General features: G+C 44.9%; 1 protein-coding gene and 1 long non-coding RNA gene across 5 annotated transcripts in view; one reads left to right on the top strand and one right to left on the bottom strand.

Moving 5' to 3' along the window:
• The window catches only part of TMEM161B (transmembrane protein 161B), a 42004-nt gene extending 34880 nt beyond the window's left edge, over positions 1–7124 (bottom strand). For 2 of the 3 annotated variants that reach the window (XM_085530406.1, XM_085530407.1), the window contains exon 1: positions 2672–7124. In XM_085530406.1, coding sequence (XP_085386532.1) covers positions 2672–3360 — 689 coding nt within the window. In that variant the 5' untranslated portion in view covers positions 3361–7124. The remainder of the gene's footprint in view (positions 1–2671) is intronic. The other variant, XM_015849741.3, reaches the window with a different exon arrangement.
• Positions 7125–9137: 2013 nt separating this feature from the next.
• The window catches only part of LOC116652486 (uncharacterized), a 28424-nt gene continuing 19276 nt past the window's right edge, over positions 9138–18285 (top strand). Inside the window, exon 1 of one of the 2 annotated variants that reach the window (XR_004305568.2) lies at positions 9138–9294. This is a non-coding gene — a long non-coding RNA (uncharacterized LOC116652486). Of the gene's footprint in view, positions 9295–11123; positions 11311–18285 lie in introns of those variants that run through there. The other variant, XR_014939885.1, reaches the window with a different exon arrangement.

Genomic DNA, 18285 nt, shown 5'->3' with positions numbered 1-18285 from the left:
TTTTAAAGTCACAGAATTATCATTACTACTGAAGTAATCAATAGAGAATGTGCCTCAGGCAGAAAATCAGTACATATTCAATGTAGTATTACATTACAAGCAAAGCCAGTTCAGAGAACTGATCTACAATAATGAAGAAAAAGAAGGTACGAGATTATGTTAAAAGATTTTTTAAATCTACTATACCTATGTTTACCTAATTGCCACATTAATGGTGGGAGCTCTCACCCTTGAAATCATTAACTCATTTTACAGAAGGCTTTGCAAGATTCATTCCAGGAACAAGAAGTGGAAAACATCTAGTGCCACTGCAGAACAGCCTAAACACTATGGCAGCATTAAGATTCTTGCACAGAACTGTGAACATAATGTGTATTACAGCTAGAAAGATCAGCCCTGATAGTCACAGCTAGGAGTTGTACAGCCAGCCAGTTGTTGGGACAACAGTTTGCGAGCCCACTGATACAAAAGAAACCGCTGTACATTTCATTCTACCATTCTTACTCAGAACTGGAGAATGCAGCTTTCACATAATGTACAGGTAGACTGCCAAAGGCTGTATTTTCACGTGACTTAGAATCCTTGCTTCTGGTTCCATAACATTTGTCAATACAGCCAGCAACTATCAAGGAAAAGTGGAAATGATTTCTCAAGCCTATCAGGAAGCATTTAATGGATTGCACCCTAGAGTGCTGATGGAGTTGGCAGATGTGGCTGCCAAGCAACTCTTCAATCACCCTCCAACAGTCCTGGCTAACAAAGGATGTTCCAGCAGACTGGAGACTGGCAAATGAGATGCCCATCTTAAAAAAGGGCCAGAAAGATGGAAAGATGATCTTGGTAACTACAGACCTATCAGAGAGACCTGGATAGACTGCGTTAATGGGCCAAAGTAAACTGTATGAGTTTTAATAGGGCCAAGTGTTCGGTCCTGCAGATTTGTCACAACAACTTCAGGCAACATTACAGGCCTGCAGACAAGTGGCAGGAAAGCTGCCTGATGGAAACAGACCTTGATGTACTGATGGACAGTCAGCTGAATATGAGCCAGCAGTGTGCCCAGGTGGCCAAGGAGGCCAGTGACATCCTGGCTTGTATCAGGACTGGTGTGGTGAGCAGGACTAGGACTAAGTCATCCTGCCCCTGTACTAAGCACTGGTGAGGCCTCACCTCGAGTACTGTATTCAGTTTTAGGCACCTCGGTACAGAAAGGACATGGAGGTGCTGGAGCAGGTCCAAAGAAGGGCAACAAGGCTTGTGAAGGGCTTGGAGAATATGTCCTATGAGGAGAGAGTGAAGGAACTGGGGCTGATTAGTCTGGGGAAAAGGGGGCTAAGGGGAAACCTTACTGCTCTCTTAAAATACATGAAAGGTGCTTACAGTGGAACCAAACTGGCACTCAAAACCCCACCTGAACAGCACAGGCAATTCTCTCACCGCCTCCGCAAGAGAGCACGATAGAGCAGGGCTAGTCTCTTCTCATTGGTGACAGGAGGAGGGGAAATGGCCACAAGTTGTGCCAGGGTAAGTTTAGGCTGGATATCAGGAAAAGCTTCTTTGCAGAAAGGGCTGTTAAGTACTGGAATAGGCTCCCCAGGGAGGTGGTTGAGTCACTGTCCCTGGATGTGTTTAAAAACCATTTGGATGTGGTGCTCAGGGACATGATTTAGCGGACAATAGTTAGTTAGGGAAGGATTGTTTGTTTGTGGTTGTACTTCATGATCTATTTTTCCAACCTGAGCAATTCTGTGATTCTAGTGGTATTCAAATAAGGGCCTCATTGAAAGGAAAACCTGTATTTGTTTACAGCTTTCAAAACTAGCTCCAAATAGAGCAGTGGGATAATGGAATCCTACAAATAACAGTAATATTTCAAGAGTTTTAGAGTCAATATTCTACTCTCAAAGGAAAAGTAGGAAAAGGAATGAAAAATAGAAGAAAGAGGCACAGTGGGGGAAGAAAACAACACAGTTCCTTCCAGGTTCCAAGATGCACATAATCAAGGAACATATAATTAAAATCAGCTTGTTGAATACTTCAGTGTTAGAAGAGTTAATTATCTGATTTCACCCAAAGCATAACTTCAACGTGGAGATGCTAAGGAAGATCTCTGGCAATTGGACAAATGCTGTCACTACAGCTAAAACGTACTGACATTTTTACCAATATAGAAGAATATGCGCCAGTGGGACACATCATATAACACTGTGGTGCCCATTCATATGTAGAATACGAATCTCAAAAGCAGACCCACTCAACTCAGATAACTCGGGTGTTTTGTACTGTAATTAAGACCCACATACAGGGCCCACCCCATCCTTACAGAGCAGAGTTGCAGTCACTCAACACTGAACCCTCCACAAACCCCCATGCTGTCTGTACCACTAACTACGCCAACCAGACTTTGCTCTCCTGCTGCTGTCCATCGAAGCTCATTTCCTGTGTATTATCCCACGTGCCACGTCCGTACTACGACTCAGAAAACGCAACCTGCAGCAGGATTTTTCCACAAACCCAGCGCTGCAGCACGCTGCCCCACACGCACCAGGCCCCGTCCAACCTTAGGGCACTAAAAAAAGACGGAGCGTTAAACCCCACTGAAGCCAAAGTCAGCAGATAAAGCGCAGCTAACACAAAGTCCCGCCCGCCCTCCCCTTGTCGCCCCGCTCACCATGCTGCTCCAGCCGGCGCAGCCCGCCGCTCCAGCCGCTCCAGCCGCCCGCCCCGACCCCGCTCGCAGCGCATAAATCCGCCGCCCGGCCCCGCTCTGCCCGGCCCGGCCCCGCTCCGCCGCGGCGGCCCAGCGCCCGCCAGGCCCCGCGCCGGCTGCCCACAGCCGAGGTCACGCAACGGTCCCGCCGGCGCCAGGCCCCGCCGAGCTGCCCGAAGAGACGCCTGACTCAAAGTGCTAACGGGCAGCACGGGCCGAGCCGCAGGAACAGCGCCAAGCTTCGCGTCCGGCTCCTGCCGAAAACGACGATAGACAAGGCGGGCAGACAGGCTCGGTGGGGCGCGGCGCCGCCCAGCCACCCGCTCCCGGCCCGGCAGGCACGGCCAGGGCCAACAACTCCGAGCGAGGAGCCACCACAGCGACACCGGCACCGGCTGGGAGGGGCCGAGCAGGGCGCGTGTGCCGCCACAGCGCATGCGCCATGCCCTGCGCATGGCGGGACCGCGGCTGCTGCACGGCGCATGCGCGGCACGGGGCGGCCGTGAGCTGCGGCCCTGCTCAGAGGGACCGGCTGCCTCGGAACCCGGCTCGCCGGGACCTCTGCCGAGGGCCCCGCTGGACGTGCCGGGGAGCTCCTCCGCGTCGGGACCCGCGGAGCTGCCGGAGGGAGAGGTGCTGCACCAGGACATCCGTGACCAGCCCCACCTGGCACAGCACTGCAAGGATCGTGCTCTTCAGGCAGTTGATTTGCCACCAGTGCAGCACGTGGATGCATGGACAACTGCTGCTCCAGCCAGGGCAGCACTAGGTCAAGGATGTCTTGTCCCTCCCTGAAAAGTGCTGCCCATTCCTCCAGAAAGAGGCTGCCCACCTTCTCTGGCTCTTTGGCCATCAGCTCAGTGGATGGAGTTGGAGGGGGTGGAAGACATTCCTCAACAGTGTAAGGGCTGGCAGCAATGCCAAAGCTGATAGGCACTGGCAGTGCAGGAGGGGAGGCAATGCACTCCATGAACTGATTTGTCTCCCCGCACGCAGACCTGGATGGTCTGCATGGCCACTCTGCACAGCGGGCAGCTGTCCCTCAGCCTCGCCCACTGCTGGATGCAGCTGAGGCAGAATGTGTGATTGTGTGGAATCAAGTAGGTGATGCCAGGGAAACAAGCAATACTGCAGGGGCAGACACTGAGATGATGTGAGCAGCCCCAGGCACGACCCAGCACAGCACAGCCAAAACCTTGCTTGAAGAACCTCCAAGCCTCGCAGAGCTGCTCAGCAGGGTCCAGGAACGAGCCAGACTGAGCCAGGCTCTGCCCGCACCCCACTATGAGCAGTGAGGGCTGAGCAGTCACCATCCATCACCCAATGATGTCACAGCCTGTTGCTTGAGGGCATTACCATGAGCTGTCCACCCCCACAGCACTCACCTGTGTTTTAGATATTACCTCCTTTTCCTGATTTGCTGTACTTTCCCCTTCATTCCTGTCCACCTTTTATGCTCTACATCTGACATTAAAGCCCAGGCCCTTCTTTGATTAAACCAACTCTAATTCTTCATATATTTTTGTTTCCAATCAAGCCCTTCTAGTTCTTCGAGATTAAACGTGAATAATAAAACTTAATGAAGTATGAAGGATTTATGAAATTAAATGACGCTTCCTGGTATACAGGTACCACCCCTGAAAGAACTCACCATCTTGCAGTTTTATGGAGCACAGGGAGACTCAGGTGTGTTGGAAGAAATATGTTTCTCTTTCTTAATGGCTTGAGCAGATTATCCTATGGAGTTAAACTACTGATAATTGCTTGATACTTATGAGCAAGTTGATGACAGTGTCTTACTCTCATTTCACCTCCATGTTGTACAGCTCGTTGGCCGGCTTCCAACCAAACCAATTTGAAAGATAGTTTATACAATGTCCAAGAAAATATGAAGCCGGTGTAACAGGGAAACCCCCGTTACCGCCACCAGCAAGAGTAGTGCTACAATGTGAACTCACCCTTATTAAAATCCATGTGGATAAGCATGCTAAAGACAGGTGAAGCATCATCTGGCCTTCATATCTTATAAAGACGTGAACAAATCCAAGTTCAAGACAGAAGACAGAACCCTCTCAGGAAACAGGCTTTTCTTACTGTGTCTGGATTTCCAGGAATATACATGCATCTTCACCCTCTCTTGGTGAAAATCTCTTGAAAAACAGTAGGTCAATAGTAATTCTTTAACCAAACTGCATGTAGGCATTTACACATGCTTACTACAGTCGTTCTGAAATGTTGCAGAAGGAATGAGGAATATGAGCTCTGCCTGCAGAAGCACACCAGTTGCATACAGACTTATGTCAATATTAAACCGGGAGGAAGGAGTATCTGTGCTCTTCCTTCCCCCTGTTAATCTCCCACCAAATCACACAGAGCAGTACTTCAAGCCTTGCAGACCCATTTTCCATGTAAGATTCCCACAAGTCGCATCTCTCAGAACATAAGTAAGCATTGCAGAGATGCTCACACTGAGGCCTCTTGTATTTTGGAAACAAAGCTTCACTTAGGAAAAAAAGATGTGGGTTTTTTTAGTAACAGCACTTTCCTGATGCTTGTATTGCATTAAAAATGTTGCAGATCTTCAGTCCTGCCTCATCTAACATTATAATGTCGTGGAAAGAGGCCTAAGTATGTAAGAACTAATACTGTAAGAATCCCAATAGTTGTTGTGATACCATCTCTGGTGGACAGACTTCAAGCTTTCTCTCCTCACACTTCTTCTATCATACTAAGTAATCATTTGGTTTAATTTCAAACAATTGTTGTTTTTTTTTTCTGCAAGAAAAATGAATACAAACAGAGAAAGTGTCAGCCTGAATGTTACTTAACATGGAAGAAGCTACAACGTTCTGGCCTTTGGATAGATCCAATATTTACTGTCAACTTCAACTGGCATTTATATGAGTATTTTAAAACAAGCTCATTACTGCACCCAAATACTAACTTGAGTAAGTTTGTCTCGGTCATCTCCACCCTCCCATGTCCCTCTGAGTGCCAGCTATCTGGAGTGAAAGAGCAGAATATCAGGAAAGAATGGAAAATGCAATTGATCTCTGATCTGTCACATTTTTTTACTGCAGTGGAGAACAAATACGTGATTCTTCATGTGGGGCAGCTAAAAATTATTGGCTGATATTAGAGAAGGGAATGGGGAAGGGAAAGGAAAAAGAAAGGGAAGTAGGAACAGTCTGTTGAGTCTTAGCCATTATGTATATGTTATTTTCCAAATTAGTGTTCTGTTTTGGAGACACATATTCCTCCCCAGCTCCCAGCTCTTTGTGGACTATTAGTTTCAGGCAAATGAAATGCTTGAGCAATCCTGATTAATTTAAAATAAGTTTACTGAAAAATCAAACATCTGTTTATTTAAGTCTGATGTCTTCACCCATAAGGAACAGTAAAGAACACAAAGCTACAGAAATACAAGTTTCCTACAGTAACTCTATCTACAGTATTGTACAGTTAATACTATCATAGTATAGTAATAGTATTGTGGTGTTATATAGTATGAGCTATAATATAGCCACTGTACAACTATATTGTAGTTCATAGTATGGTGTAGCGTAGCACAGTATAGAATAAAAGCCATAGAAATGTCACTTTCTATAGAAGCTGTGACTACATTATAGTTACTGTTTTATCAGTATTGATGTTTAGATGTATAGTTTTTGCAAGTTAAAGATTACAGACTTGTCTTTCTTTCACAGTATCCTAATGTAAAATCAGACCTCACTTCAATCTTTTTGCTTGAGGTAAAAGACTTTGTACTGGTATCTGTGTGAGGAATTTGTCTCTATGACTTCTTTGGTACCTGAAGGCAACTGCCTACTAGAAAGGTTGCCAGAAGAAAAGCTTCCTACTGAAGAAAGAATATAAGTGATCCAAGATAAATGAAATGAAATGGGAAGTGGCGGGTGTTGGGCTGCTCCAGACCCCCCTCCGAGGGCTCTGTGTTGGTGTATGAGAAACGGGAGGAAGGGGGGACTGTGAGTGTTCTGCCGGTGCGAGCCTCAAACCTTCACCTCGAGTGTGGTCTGAGAACGGTGCGATGTCGTTAGCCGCGGAAGGTGGGAGTTTTGTGAGCACATGGACTGTCACATGCGCTTTCGGAAAATCTTATTTGCTTTTGGGGAAATGTCTCGTGGTGCTACTGGGGAGGGGAGGGAGAGGAGGCGCGGGGCTGCAGAAACGCGGGCCCTCTGTAGCGTCGGTGGGGCCGGACCCGAATCCTGCGGGTGGGGAAGGGGAGCTGAGGGGGTGGGAAGGAAAGAGAGGGGAAAAGGGGGGAGAGGGGGTAGGGAGGGAGAGAAAGGAGGGGGGGAGAAGAGAAATGAAAGGGGGGGAGGAGGAAAAATAGAAAAAGGGGAGAAAGAAATGAATATATATATATATTAAAGAGGGGAAAAAGAAAGGAAGAGGGAAAATAAATAAAAGGGAAGAGGGAATAAAGAGATAAAAGGTGAAACGGGAAAAAGGGAGAAAGGGGGGAAATGGAAAGGGAAAAAAAGGAAAGGGAGAAAAGTAAAAAAAGAAAATAGAAGGTAGAATTTTAAAAAATGGGGGGGGGAAAGAGCGGATGGTGGAAAAGGTAAAAAATGAAAAGGGAGAGAAAAAGAGGAGAGAAATTTAACAAAAAAAAAAAAACAGGAAAGGGGAAATGGAAAAAAGAAGGGGAAAATGCAGTGGTTGGAGAAAAGAGGGGGAACGGGAAAAGGGGAGAAAAGCAGTGAAAAAGGGAAAGGGAGAGTGGGAGCAGAAGAAGGAAGGGAAGGGAAGGGAAGGGAAGGGAAGGGAAGGGAAGGGAAGGGAAGGGAAGGGAAGGGAAGGGAAGGGAAGGGAAGGGAAGGGAAGGGAAGGGAAGGGAAGGGAAGGGAAGGGAAGGGAAGGGAAGGGAAGGGAAGGGAAGGGAAGGGAAGGGGTAAAAAGGAAGGAGGGATTTCTGTCTGGAGATCACAGAGATTCATTGCAGGGGACTTGGACTAGATGGCCCTCAGAAGTCCCTTTCAGCTCAAAGGGTTCTATGGTTCTATTCTATAATTCTATGTTCTGCCAACTGAAGAAGTGGCTGCAAAACCGCCACCTGCTGCCCGCCGCCGGGACGGACAGATGAAGGAATAGACGTACAGACCTACCTGGGAAACGTCTTTGGAAAAGAGAAGAACGTGCAGTCACGGACTTTTATACAGTTTAGAGTTATTTAAAATTTCAAAATACATAATTGCCATTACATATCTGAGTCTTCCTCTTAAGTCTTCCTTATAACACCCACGTTAACTATCAGTGTTAGGCGTCTATCCGAGTTCAGGGGACACACACCTACTTGGGTTTACCCTCACACCACGGAAGACGTCCAGCTCCCCCTCCCCTTTCCACCGCCGGCCAATGTCCCCGTGTTTTTGCTTTTCATTTTGCCGTCCGTTCATTTCGCTTGGCAAAAGGCTGGTTATGGAAAAGGGTGAGACGTCGCAGCTGTCGGTGACTGCCGTTTGCCTCGCCGCAATCAGGCTCGCACTCTCGGAGCCGTGATTGCGGGATCCTCCGCCTCGTTTGCATTGATGAGGCCGTGGTAGCGGCCGGGGTTCGGCTCTGTGCCCAACGCAATCACTGCGTTCGGCATGAGCGCGGAGCCGGGCATCCGCCGCGCGGCGCCTCAGCCCAGCCACGTTACAGCCGCTCCTGCAGAATGGTCCAGATCAGCAACTCCGAAGATGAGTGTTAACTGAGGAGTCGGCATTTCCTTGTTCTTTACTTATTGAATATAACGATGATGTTCTCTTCAGTGCCCCAGGATCCCCCCCAAACTATCCCACCTGGAGTGCCTGATATTTTTAGGACGGGCAAGAAGATCTGTGTTCCGTAACCCAAAAGGTTGGGGTTATTCCCCCTTTGTTCATTGTTTACACTAATGAAGAGAAGGGGTTTGGGTTATTTGTTTATCTTCCCCCCACCCCCCCCCCGGTATTTTTTCCCCCGATATGCGATCGCTTTGCACACAGGACAAAATGTTTCGGTATTATAAACACCGAAGCTGTTCAAAGCATTCACACCTCCAAACCACTCACTTTGCCTCTCCCAGAGAATGAGAGAATGCGTTTTCCACCGAAGTTAGAAGTGTCTGAGAACAGAACACAGTCGTTTCCCTCTGAACCCACAGTGCTCTGAGTTTTTCACAGCGATTAATCTGAGATCTGTTTTTTCACCCACTTCCTGAATATAGGTATTGAAGTAGTCATCTGTGCTTTGAAAAAGAAAATAAAATTAAAAGAAAAAAAATTAATAAAATAAACATTTTGTTAAAAAAAAATGGAAGTGGGAAAAAAATGGAAGTGATAATTCAAAGCTAAAGCACGCAGTTCAAAAGCTGAAGCTCCCATTGGAGAACAGAAAATTTAATGAGCTTTTAATGGAATGCAATGCTCGGAGTAGTAAATTATTTGTTAGTTGACGATGCAATCAGCATGCTGATTAAGGTCGCTTGGATTTTTACCAAACATTAACTGAATGAAAACGGTTAGCCCACGTTGTTCTGCTTGGGGGGCTCCAGTGTAGCAAATGGACTTTTGGAACAGCGACTGTCAATGAGGGTGAGTGCACTCCAGGTGTCATTTGAATATGGCAATAAAATATTTCTGATAAATGTTTAAAAGCATTTTAAATCCACAATGTTCTCCTGTGTATTGTGAGCTGTTTAAGAGTGGGCCCAGAAAGGCCTTCCCTCAGCCCTTGTTTCTCCCTTAGATGACAGGCATTACATTATACTCGATTTCATTATTATTATTATTTTAACTTGACCTATAAAATGCTCTTTTGTACAAATATGTGGGCTTGTTATGGAATTTGGAGACTGAATTTGCAGGAGAAAATGAAATGTACCTGGTGGAGAAATACTGTTTGCTGTCCGGGTTAAAAGTGTAATCACGTCTCTTCTAAATCTACCTGACAGATTTATGCATATTAATTGGGTATCTGTTAATGTCAGAAACTGTGAGCTTTTCTCTTTCCTTCCTTCCTTCCTTCCTTCCTTCCTTCCTTCCTTCCTTCCTTCCTTCCTTCCTTCCTTCCTTCCTTCCTTCCTTCCTTCCTTCCTTCCTTCCTTCCTTCCTTCCTTCCTTCCTTCCTTCCTTCCTTCCTTCCTTCCTTCCTTCCTTCCTTCCTTCCTTCCTTCCTTCCTTCCTTCCTTCCTTCCTTCCTTCCTTCCTTCCTTCCTTCCTTCCTTCCTTCCTTCCTTCCTTCCTTCCTTCCTTCCTTCCTTCCTTCCTTCCTTCCTTCCTTCCTTCCTTCCTTCCTTCTTTCCTTCCTTCCGCCAATCTTTCTATCTTTCTGTACTTCCTTTTTAATGGAAATCCCTAATTCTCTTTATCCTGGAACGAAGGCTTTTTTCCTTTCATGGTCTCGAAGAGAACCAACGCAACACAGCCTGGTGGCATTAGCAAACAATGGGGAGCCGGCTGCAGTTCCGTGCTTGCTAACTGTACTTATTCGCCCGCCGGACCCTCTGGTCGATCCTTGCGCACATCGGCTGCGTGTGCGCTGCTCTAAGACAGCGTTTATCAGTTCGGGCAGCGGTTCGCTTTGCTCTGCGGATTTACAGGGGGCAGAAATACGAGTTTAAAAATGTAAATAAATAAATAACGACGAGGCTGGAAGCTTTGCATCTTGTGTTAACGACCACACAGTCTCTCTCCTATAAATCCCAATTAGCTCCGTCGTCGCGTTGTTCGCCGGCGGTGATGAGATACCTTTAAACCCCGATAAATAACTCTCGGGGTGTTTTAACTGTTCCTGTTTATGACCCAAGAGGTTAAATGCCTTTGACTGGCATTTGACTTCTGACCTCATATAAATGTTATCTTATCAGTTCCCGCTTGTTAACTTGTATTGAGTGCTTGTCCCTGATGGCTTTGAGATAAAGGGGTTTTTATTATATTTCCTATTGAAACTGAACCCTTTGCTTTGTTCTTTGCCTGTAGTCTCAGCCCACACAGTAACCCCGTCACCTAACAGTTCTGCTGAATTGGCACAAAACCCGAACTGGTTACAGCTTACATGGAGCCTGATTTCCTTCTGGGCTGGATGGATCTAATCGGACATCGTTTGTTTGCTTATGATTGAGCCGTGATCCAACGCTGAACACTGCCTTTATTTCATAGAGATGATTTTCAATAATTGTAGAATACGGATAAGAAAAGAAGAGTTAGTGAAATCTTGCTATGGATTTACTTTTGCCTGAATCTGGGAACGCACATTAAAAAGTCACATGCATTTTTCTCATCTGCTAAAACAGCTAAGTGTTGTGCAGATGTACATCTACCCTCATTCTGCCTTTCAAACTGAAGTGATTTTTCCCTTATCTCACTTATGCTCCTGTGTCGTCCCACCTTTCCCACCTACCCAACATGCAGATGCTATCTGATGGCTGAAGGCAGTGGGCATTGCCTCAGTGGGCTTTTGTGTAAGTCGAAGTGTTTTCAATACAAGATACAACTGTTCACAGTCGTGTTAGTAGAAGGCAAATGTAGTTCTGCCGTTTGATTTGCTGGAGGACATTTTCCATAATCTTTCCTATCGAAATTGGACTATAATCACAGAGGAGTAAGGAGGTAAGTAGCCATCTTGAGTGCTTCACACTGCATTTTTTTCTCCTTAGCCCTTTACCCACCTGCTCTCGTCTTGCACTTTCATTGCCTCTCACTTTAATTACCCTCGAAGGAAACACTCGATGTGTGGAAATGTATTTTCATCGTTACACAAGCTGCAGAAAGTTGCCTCTTAGCGGGCAGTTCGGGTTTTCTCTGCTGGGTGGTGGTCAGCACCTCCACATTTACTCATACATATGAATGAAAGATTTTAATATACATATATAAACAATTATTGTATGGCTCCGTTGAAATCTATTTACAAAGGACAAATGTGTAAAGAAATGTTCTTCCTGCGAACAAGATTAACCTTATGCAAACTAAAATTCGGGCACACAGATAAGGAATGGTGAAGTGGGAACCCTCCGCAATGGACACTTCTCAGTACTAAATTCGCTCTTTGTAATCCCGCTGGTATTTACTGAAATATCTATTTACTGCCTCAATCTTTCGTGTTGCCTCTATGGAAGGACTGAGAACTTTGGTTGCTCATAGCGCTGTTTCCATATCAGTGTCGATCAGAAGTATTCAGACTAATCCTTAACTTCATGCTTTAAGTATCGCATATTTTAAAGATATCGTTTTAAAAAATATGTATCTGAAAATCTACTTACTGTAATTGAAAAATTGCAGCATCTACCATTACACAATTCGTGTAATACTACATATCTTTCTAAAGGGAGAAACTTAAATTCCAGTACTCAGAACGCCACCACCAACACCACGAGCATGGATGTGTGAAGTTATTTGTCGCTTAAATGAGAGCCGTTGGCAGCGCTGTCATTCACTGCAGGGCTGGCACCTACGGAACTTATTGATTGCGCCGCAGTTCGCTATTTGCGATCAACCTTTTGATAGGAGTTGAGTGTACTGGGTTTTATCTGCTTGAAAACTTTTAGGAAGACTGGAAACTCTTTTTAAGCTTGGAAAAGAAATTCCGATAAAGGGCATTAAGATGGGAACGCTGATCAGTGCCCGTTTCTTCAGCTCTCTGTAAGAGCAAGGAGCGTAGGAAACTCAGTGCTGTTACTAACGCTGAGGACAATTCGTTTCTCTCCTGCTTCAGGGTAACAAGCCGTACGTGCCGTAGCTAACATGCAAAAATAAAACACAAACTGGAGCGAAAGATCCATTATCCATGTCTTACTGAAGACAGGATGAACCCAGCCTTTATTTCTCCTGTTTTAGGAGAAAAACGGCTTTACGGGCACAGAGCGGCCGTCTCTTCCCGCTGCCGCGGTTCCCCAATGCAAAGCGGGACGCGGCGCAGCGCTCCCCGCGGGGCGGGCCCTGCCGGTAGCTCAGCCCCTCTTTCCCTCCCTTCTCCCATCCATCCGCCCACGGAGGCCCTGAATCGCGCGTGTGCAGCGGGCCGGGAGCTGCCTGCAGGCGGGAGCTGAGCTGATTCCCACCGCAACTTGTTCTGTTTTGAAAATGGCACGGGTCGCGGAGGAGCAAAGCTGAGCACCCAGCCCCGCTGTGTGTGTGTGGGGGGGGGGGGGGGGGATTGGGGGGCGGTTCATCCTCCTCCCCCCTCCGTAGAGTCCTTATCCTCACACAGGCTGATTTCGTAGAGTATAAAGATAATTAACTCATTCTTCTCCTCTTAATGGCATTAGCGGCGGTGTCCTGTAGAAGAGGATGAATTTTCCCTTTTATGCTCGGACCTGGATGCCTGCAGCCGCTCCCGGGAGCGTGGCAAGGCAGCGGGGAAGGAGGGGTGCAGGTAGCTCTCCTGACACCCTCAGCTCTGAGATCTTCTCCAAAGGGGAAGAGTTCGGCCCCCCGTGATGCCATCCCCAAACTGAAAATAGCCCCTAACTGATACCAACCCCAAAAGAGGGGGAGAAGCGCTCCCACCGGCCCCAAGAACACTGGCATTGGGAAAGCCAGGTCCGCAGAAATTCCGCTTTCCATCCCCTCATGTAAACAAACAAAAATGTTTTGAGGTTATTCCTGTCCGGCAGCTCCATTTAAAAGACTGTGTGAAGTACAGCGGCACCCCTGTGGGCCTCGGGATGGTGCCGAAAAAAGCCCTGATATAAATTATCAGCCTGTCCCGGTACGTGCAGAACACGAGTGACAACTTACTGGAAGTTCTCAAGGAATCATTTATATTTCACACTCCAGCGGGCAGCTGATTTGAGGCCGTCTGTTAGCATAACAAAGGCTCCGAGCCTGTGAACTTCAGAAACCTTTCGACCCCGTAGCTGCTGGCATGAATAGCCCCCAGCCTCTGCCTATAGAGAGCAGAGCAAAGCTCCCCTGTTCGTGGCTAAATTGTTAATCAGGGTAATTTAATATAGTTTTCAGCATGCTCCGTCTCTTATTGGGTGAAGTATTCACACATCGCGGCCCTTCCCCGAAGGAAACTCCTCCTTTATTCAGCTGCGTGCGGGGCAGCTGCACTCCGAACCGAGCCCCCGATATTGCGCTCCTCCCTCCCTCCTTCCGACATTCACTACGGGAGGTGGTTGTTTGCTTGCGGTTGTTTTCTTGTTTGTTTGTTTAAATTGGCGAGTCATATTCGTATATTTCTGTGCCTCTTTTATTTCCCAATGAGCAGCATCTCATTTTTATTTTTATTTTTATTTTTATTTTTATTTTTATTTTTATTTTTATTTTTATTTTTTTATATTTTTATTTTTATTTTTAATTTTTTTATTTTTTTAATTATTATTATTTTTTTCCCCCTCGGCTCTATCTAAGCCCCTTAGAGCAAGACTGGACTCCCTGATCCATATAAGTCCCTTCCAAGCTGGGACATTCTGTGATTCTGTGATTTCTGTGCAGGGAAGGAAGTCTCCTTTTGCCGTTACTCTGAAGGAGCTTCAGGAACCAAAGTTCATGCAAAGAGAACTTGGGGGCGAGAGGCATCTGGGAAGCAGATTTATTTGTGCGGTGCTGGGGCCGCAGGGCTCGGTAAGACATGGAGAAGTGCTGCTGATTTTTGCATCCTGCCCCAGACGGCCGCAGCGCTCCCCACAACACAGTTAACAGGGCATTAACTCTGAGAGATGCCTGAAACCGTGCCTCCGCCCCAGATGTCGTGGAATAGCACACTCTTGCAATAAAAGGACAGCGTGGCAAAGAAACGATAACAAATAACTGAGAATGCTTTCAAATTACACACTCCTGTTGGTTGCCTTCCTAAACTCGAGGTCTGGCTTTGCTGCTTTTTGTTTGCATTTTTGGACTGCTGTGTTGAGGGCATCAGTAACACAGCCTCCGCTCATTTTTTCCCCCTTGTTTTAAAGTCCCATTTTTGTTGCTTCATTTTCTTGATTCTTTTATTTTTTTTTCAGTAGATGATTCCAGATTTTTCACAGATTTTTTCCAAATCTTAGTAAATATGTTTGTGCTTCTCGTGTTTATCAAATTTCCTACGAATAATCAACATTTCCCAATAAATAAAGCAATCACACCACGTGCACTCAAGAAGTAACTTTTTGTTTCTTTGTTTTTTATTTTGCTTTATTTTACTTGGTAAAATGACAGTTTTTCCCTTCCTTGCCTTTTTCCCATTAATTCTTCCTTTTCATTTGGACCCTTTCCTTCATTATAACCAGTGATTCATAATACCTATGGATTACCATATTTTCATTTCTCTGAGTGTCTCTTAAACTTTATTTGAGAGATGAAGAAATGCAAAGAACAAGACCTTGCTTTTCACCAGTACTGAAGTATATTTCCAGGTTGTTTTGTCCAGATGATATTTAGGTTCTTTTTCAAAATGATTACATTTTAACTCAAGGCCACATTTTTGTAAAAAGGGCTTTTTTTTTTTTTTTTTCTTCTGTCTGCCAATTAAACAACCGGTTTTCTGCACATGAGGAGATATCTGCTCAGGTTGTGGTGTTTTTAGTTGTTTCTTTTTGTCTGTTTGTTTGTTTTTTCCTCAAAGCTGCTTCCATCTAATGGTGGAGTTTGGGCCCACTGCATTGGAAAAAGGATGTATATTTGGGATGGTGTTTGACAGCAGGAGTGAACGCAGACACCAGAACAATTACATTACAATCCCATAGGGAACGCCAGCACCAAATTTAGCCAGACTGATGGGGAACTGTCTAGACGGTCTCTTTTGTGTATCATCTGTTTTTTTCCCTGCTGCATTGTCCAGCTTGAATATATGACTGGAACCTGCATATGGAGCCCAAACACAGCCATTCCTGAAGCCACACTTTGCTGTAAAAGATAAAAACAACCACACACACACATACAAAAGTCTGGGCCAAATGCATTCCGTAACCATCTCCATATAAGAACAGCTATAAAGCAGAAAAGCAAACAAAACTGTTATTGCACCTAGTGCGCAGGAGTGTGCACATATGTAGGCACGCAGACATATGGTTTCAGATAGCCGTTCTGTAATTAAAACTGTAGAATTCTTAATTAAAAACTCTCGGTAGAGCTATCACTTGAGATCACTGGTGGGTACTCGGGAAATGCTGGCTGAGGCTGGGCGGGAGCGGGGCTGCCTTGGGGCAGCGCTGTTTTGCAGCAGGGAGGGAGATGAGGGCACAACTGCTGCTTCCTTTTCATCTGCACCACCTCCTCCCCAGAGGAGGAAGAAAACAAACAAAACAAGCAGGTATTGTGAAGAGGCAATTAGGAACTATAGCATATGTAAATTACAACCTTTCATTTTTGAAAAGGGCAAGGGACAAAAAGAAGGAATATTTATTAAATGTTTACACTGCAATTAGTGGCACAGACTGTTGGAGTTCTCCTCTATTGAGGATGGTGCTGTTCTAAGTTCTGCTCCTCCTGAAGGCCTGCGGGACTTGGGACTGTCTACTTTAAAGTAAGAAACATCAGAAGTCAACAGGAAATAAACAGGAGCAGTTACCGTGCTCCTCGTCACTGTGGAACACTGCAAAGTCATCTGATGCAGAACTGGTTAAGAAAATTTAAAAACAAAGGAAAAGCCCCTCATGATCTGTTCAATGAAGAAGTTTTAGGAAATGCACCATAAACAGGCTAGGAAGAAATCTGTGGAATGTTCCTGTGTCTGCATCATCTGAGCAGGGCATACTGTGGGCAGCACTCCCTGAGACACTTTGTTTGGGCCTGGCAAGCTGCCTGCTGCCCATCACAATAAAAACTGTCAATTTTCCACTCTTCTGAACAGTGCAATCCTTTTAAATAGGAATCTCTCTGGAAATACACATACATATATAAAATAATTTCTTTATTCTGATCACAATGAGACACGATAATAGTGGGCTCCTCATAGGCATGCTTGATCGCAAACTTCCTGTGGTCCTTCAGCCCTGATGCATACCACCCACTCTTCGGGCATACCCAAAGTCTGTAGATTTGCTTTATAGAATGGCAGTGCTTAAAGTGATGGGCATAGTTGTAATGTGGTTCAGATGTGAGGGTTTTATAGTTGAGAATGTTGTGTGATGAGCAAAGCCCAAATGCCAGAAATTAAAGGTGTACAAGAATACTTCCCACAGGACCATGAGAAGGAACTGCGTGCTATCAATTCACTGATATTTGAGTTGTGATACCACTGATGATGGCCAGAAGTCGCTCACCACCACAGCAATAAATAAATACACTAACAAAATGTAGTCCCCTTGCCCAAGGTGAAAGAATATGTCTCCTCCTTACCTGGCCAGTAGCAGTGCCTTCCTCATTCTGTGTCATAAAATAATTCTTTCAAATCATCACTGATAATGTTTGGTTGATTTTTGTTTTTTATTTTCATTTATCCAGCTTGAATCCCAAGTCTGTCCTAATTCATTTTTTTCCAATCAGTCTGTTGAAGTGGGAAGAAAACAACTTGAATTCGTTTCTTGCAGTCTTCAGTTTGTAAGCTCTCTGCTGAGGGGACAGTGTTACTACTGAAGGCTTTTCTTTGGAGATTACAGCACCATTTAAATCTCATGAATGTTACGTATGAAATACATTCATTTACAGGAATTAATGGTGAGTATTTTAATATGCATATATCCAAAATAAAAGAGAAAATTCAATGACAATCTATTGAATCATATTGAGAAGTATCCATTTAAGCTACCTATTAATACTAACCCTAAAACAGAAGGTGATGTCTCTCAGTGCACTAGCAGTACTGACAGACAAAATACGTGTTAAAAAGATGAAAACAAAAACACCTTAGGCATTAATTTAAAGTGCCCCTTTGGTCACCTAACATTTCAGCTAACCATAGATCCATCTCCTTCAGGACTTGATGGAAAATCTTCAACACTTCCCCAAATTAAAATCCCTCTGGTGTGACTGATGTCTCAGTGTTCCAGCTGCACACAACCCCTCTGTTTATTACAGAGAAGGGATTTCACCTCTGGCTTTTAAATTTTCCACATATCTGAAGATGTAATCATTCCAGTGTCTGCTACCTTAGTGGAGAATGAATGTGGGAGTTACATGTCCATACAAAAGGGATTTCCAACAGGGTTCCATCAAGTAATTCTAGTTCTAAAAAAACCCGTGGTATGATAGGACAGAAATGTTTGTGTCCAAGAAGGTTATCATTGTTCTTCTTCAAGGGCCTTTTTGCTTTCTAAACCTTCTGAATTTTCACTGATGATTAGTTCAGCAACCTGGAACGTTTTTAATCTTAATGGATTTTTTTTTTTTAATCTTAAATGAATATATATATATTTTTCCAGTGTCTCAGACAACTGCAAAAAGTGCCTTGCATACAACTGATGATGATTTAAAAAAAAAAAAAAAAAAAAAGCATAAATTTTTATACAAAAACAGAGTTGTTTGAGATGTGAGTGAATTTCGAGGTGCCTTCAGTGTTGGAGGAGTATTTGGCTTTCACAAACAGATACAAGTCTTCATCTTCTCTTACATGTGCCTGAACATTTGAGTATTCACATAGGCACTGAACATACTCATTGGAAAAATGTCTGATGGAGATTAATACATTATGAAGAAACAGAAAACAAAGTGACTTTCAAG

This window comes from Coturnix japonica, chromosome Z, assembly GCF_054131305.1.
Source record: "Coturnix japonica strain WE chromosome Z, WE-NBRP24, whole genome shotgun sequence".
Lineage (NCBI taxonomy): Eukaryota > Metazoa > Chordata > Aves > Galliformes > Phasianidae > Coturnix > Coturnix japonica.
Note: the sequence above shows the minus strand (reverse complement) of the source record. Positions and strands in the feature narration are given on the sequence as shown.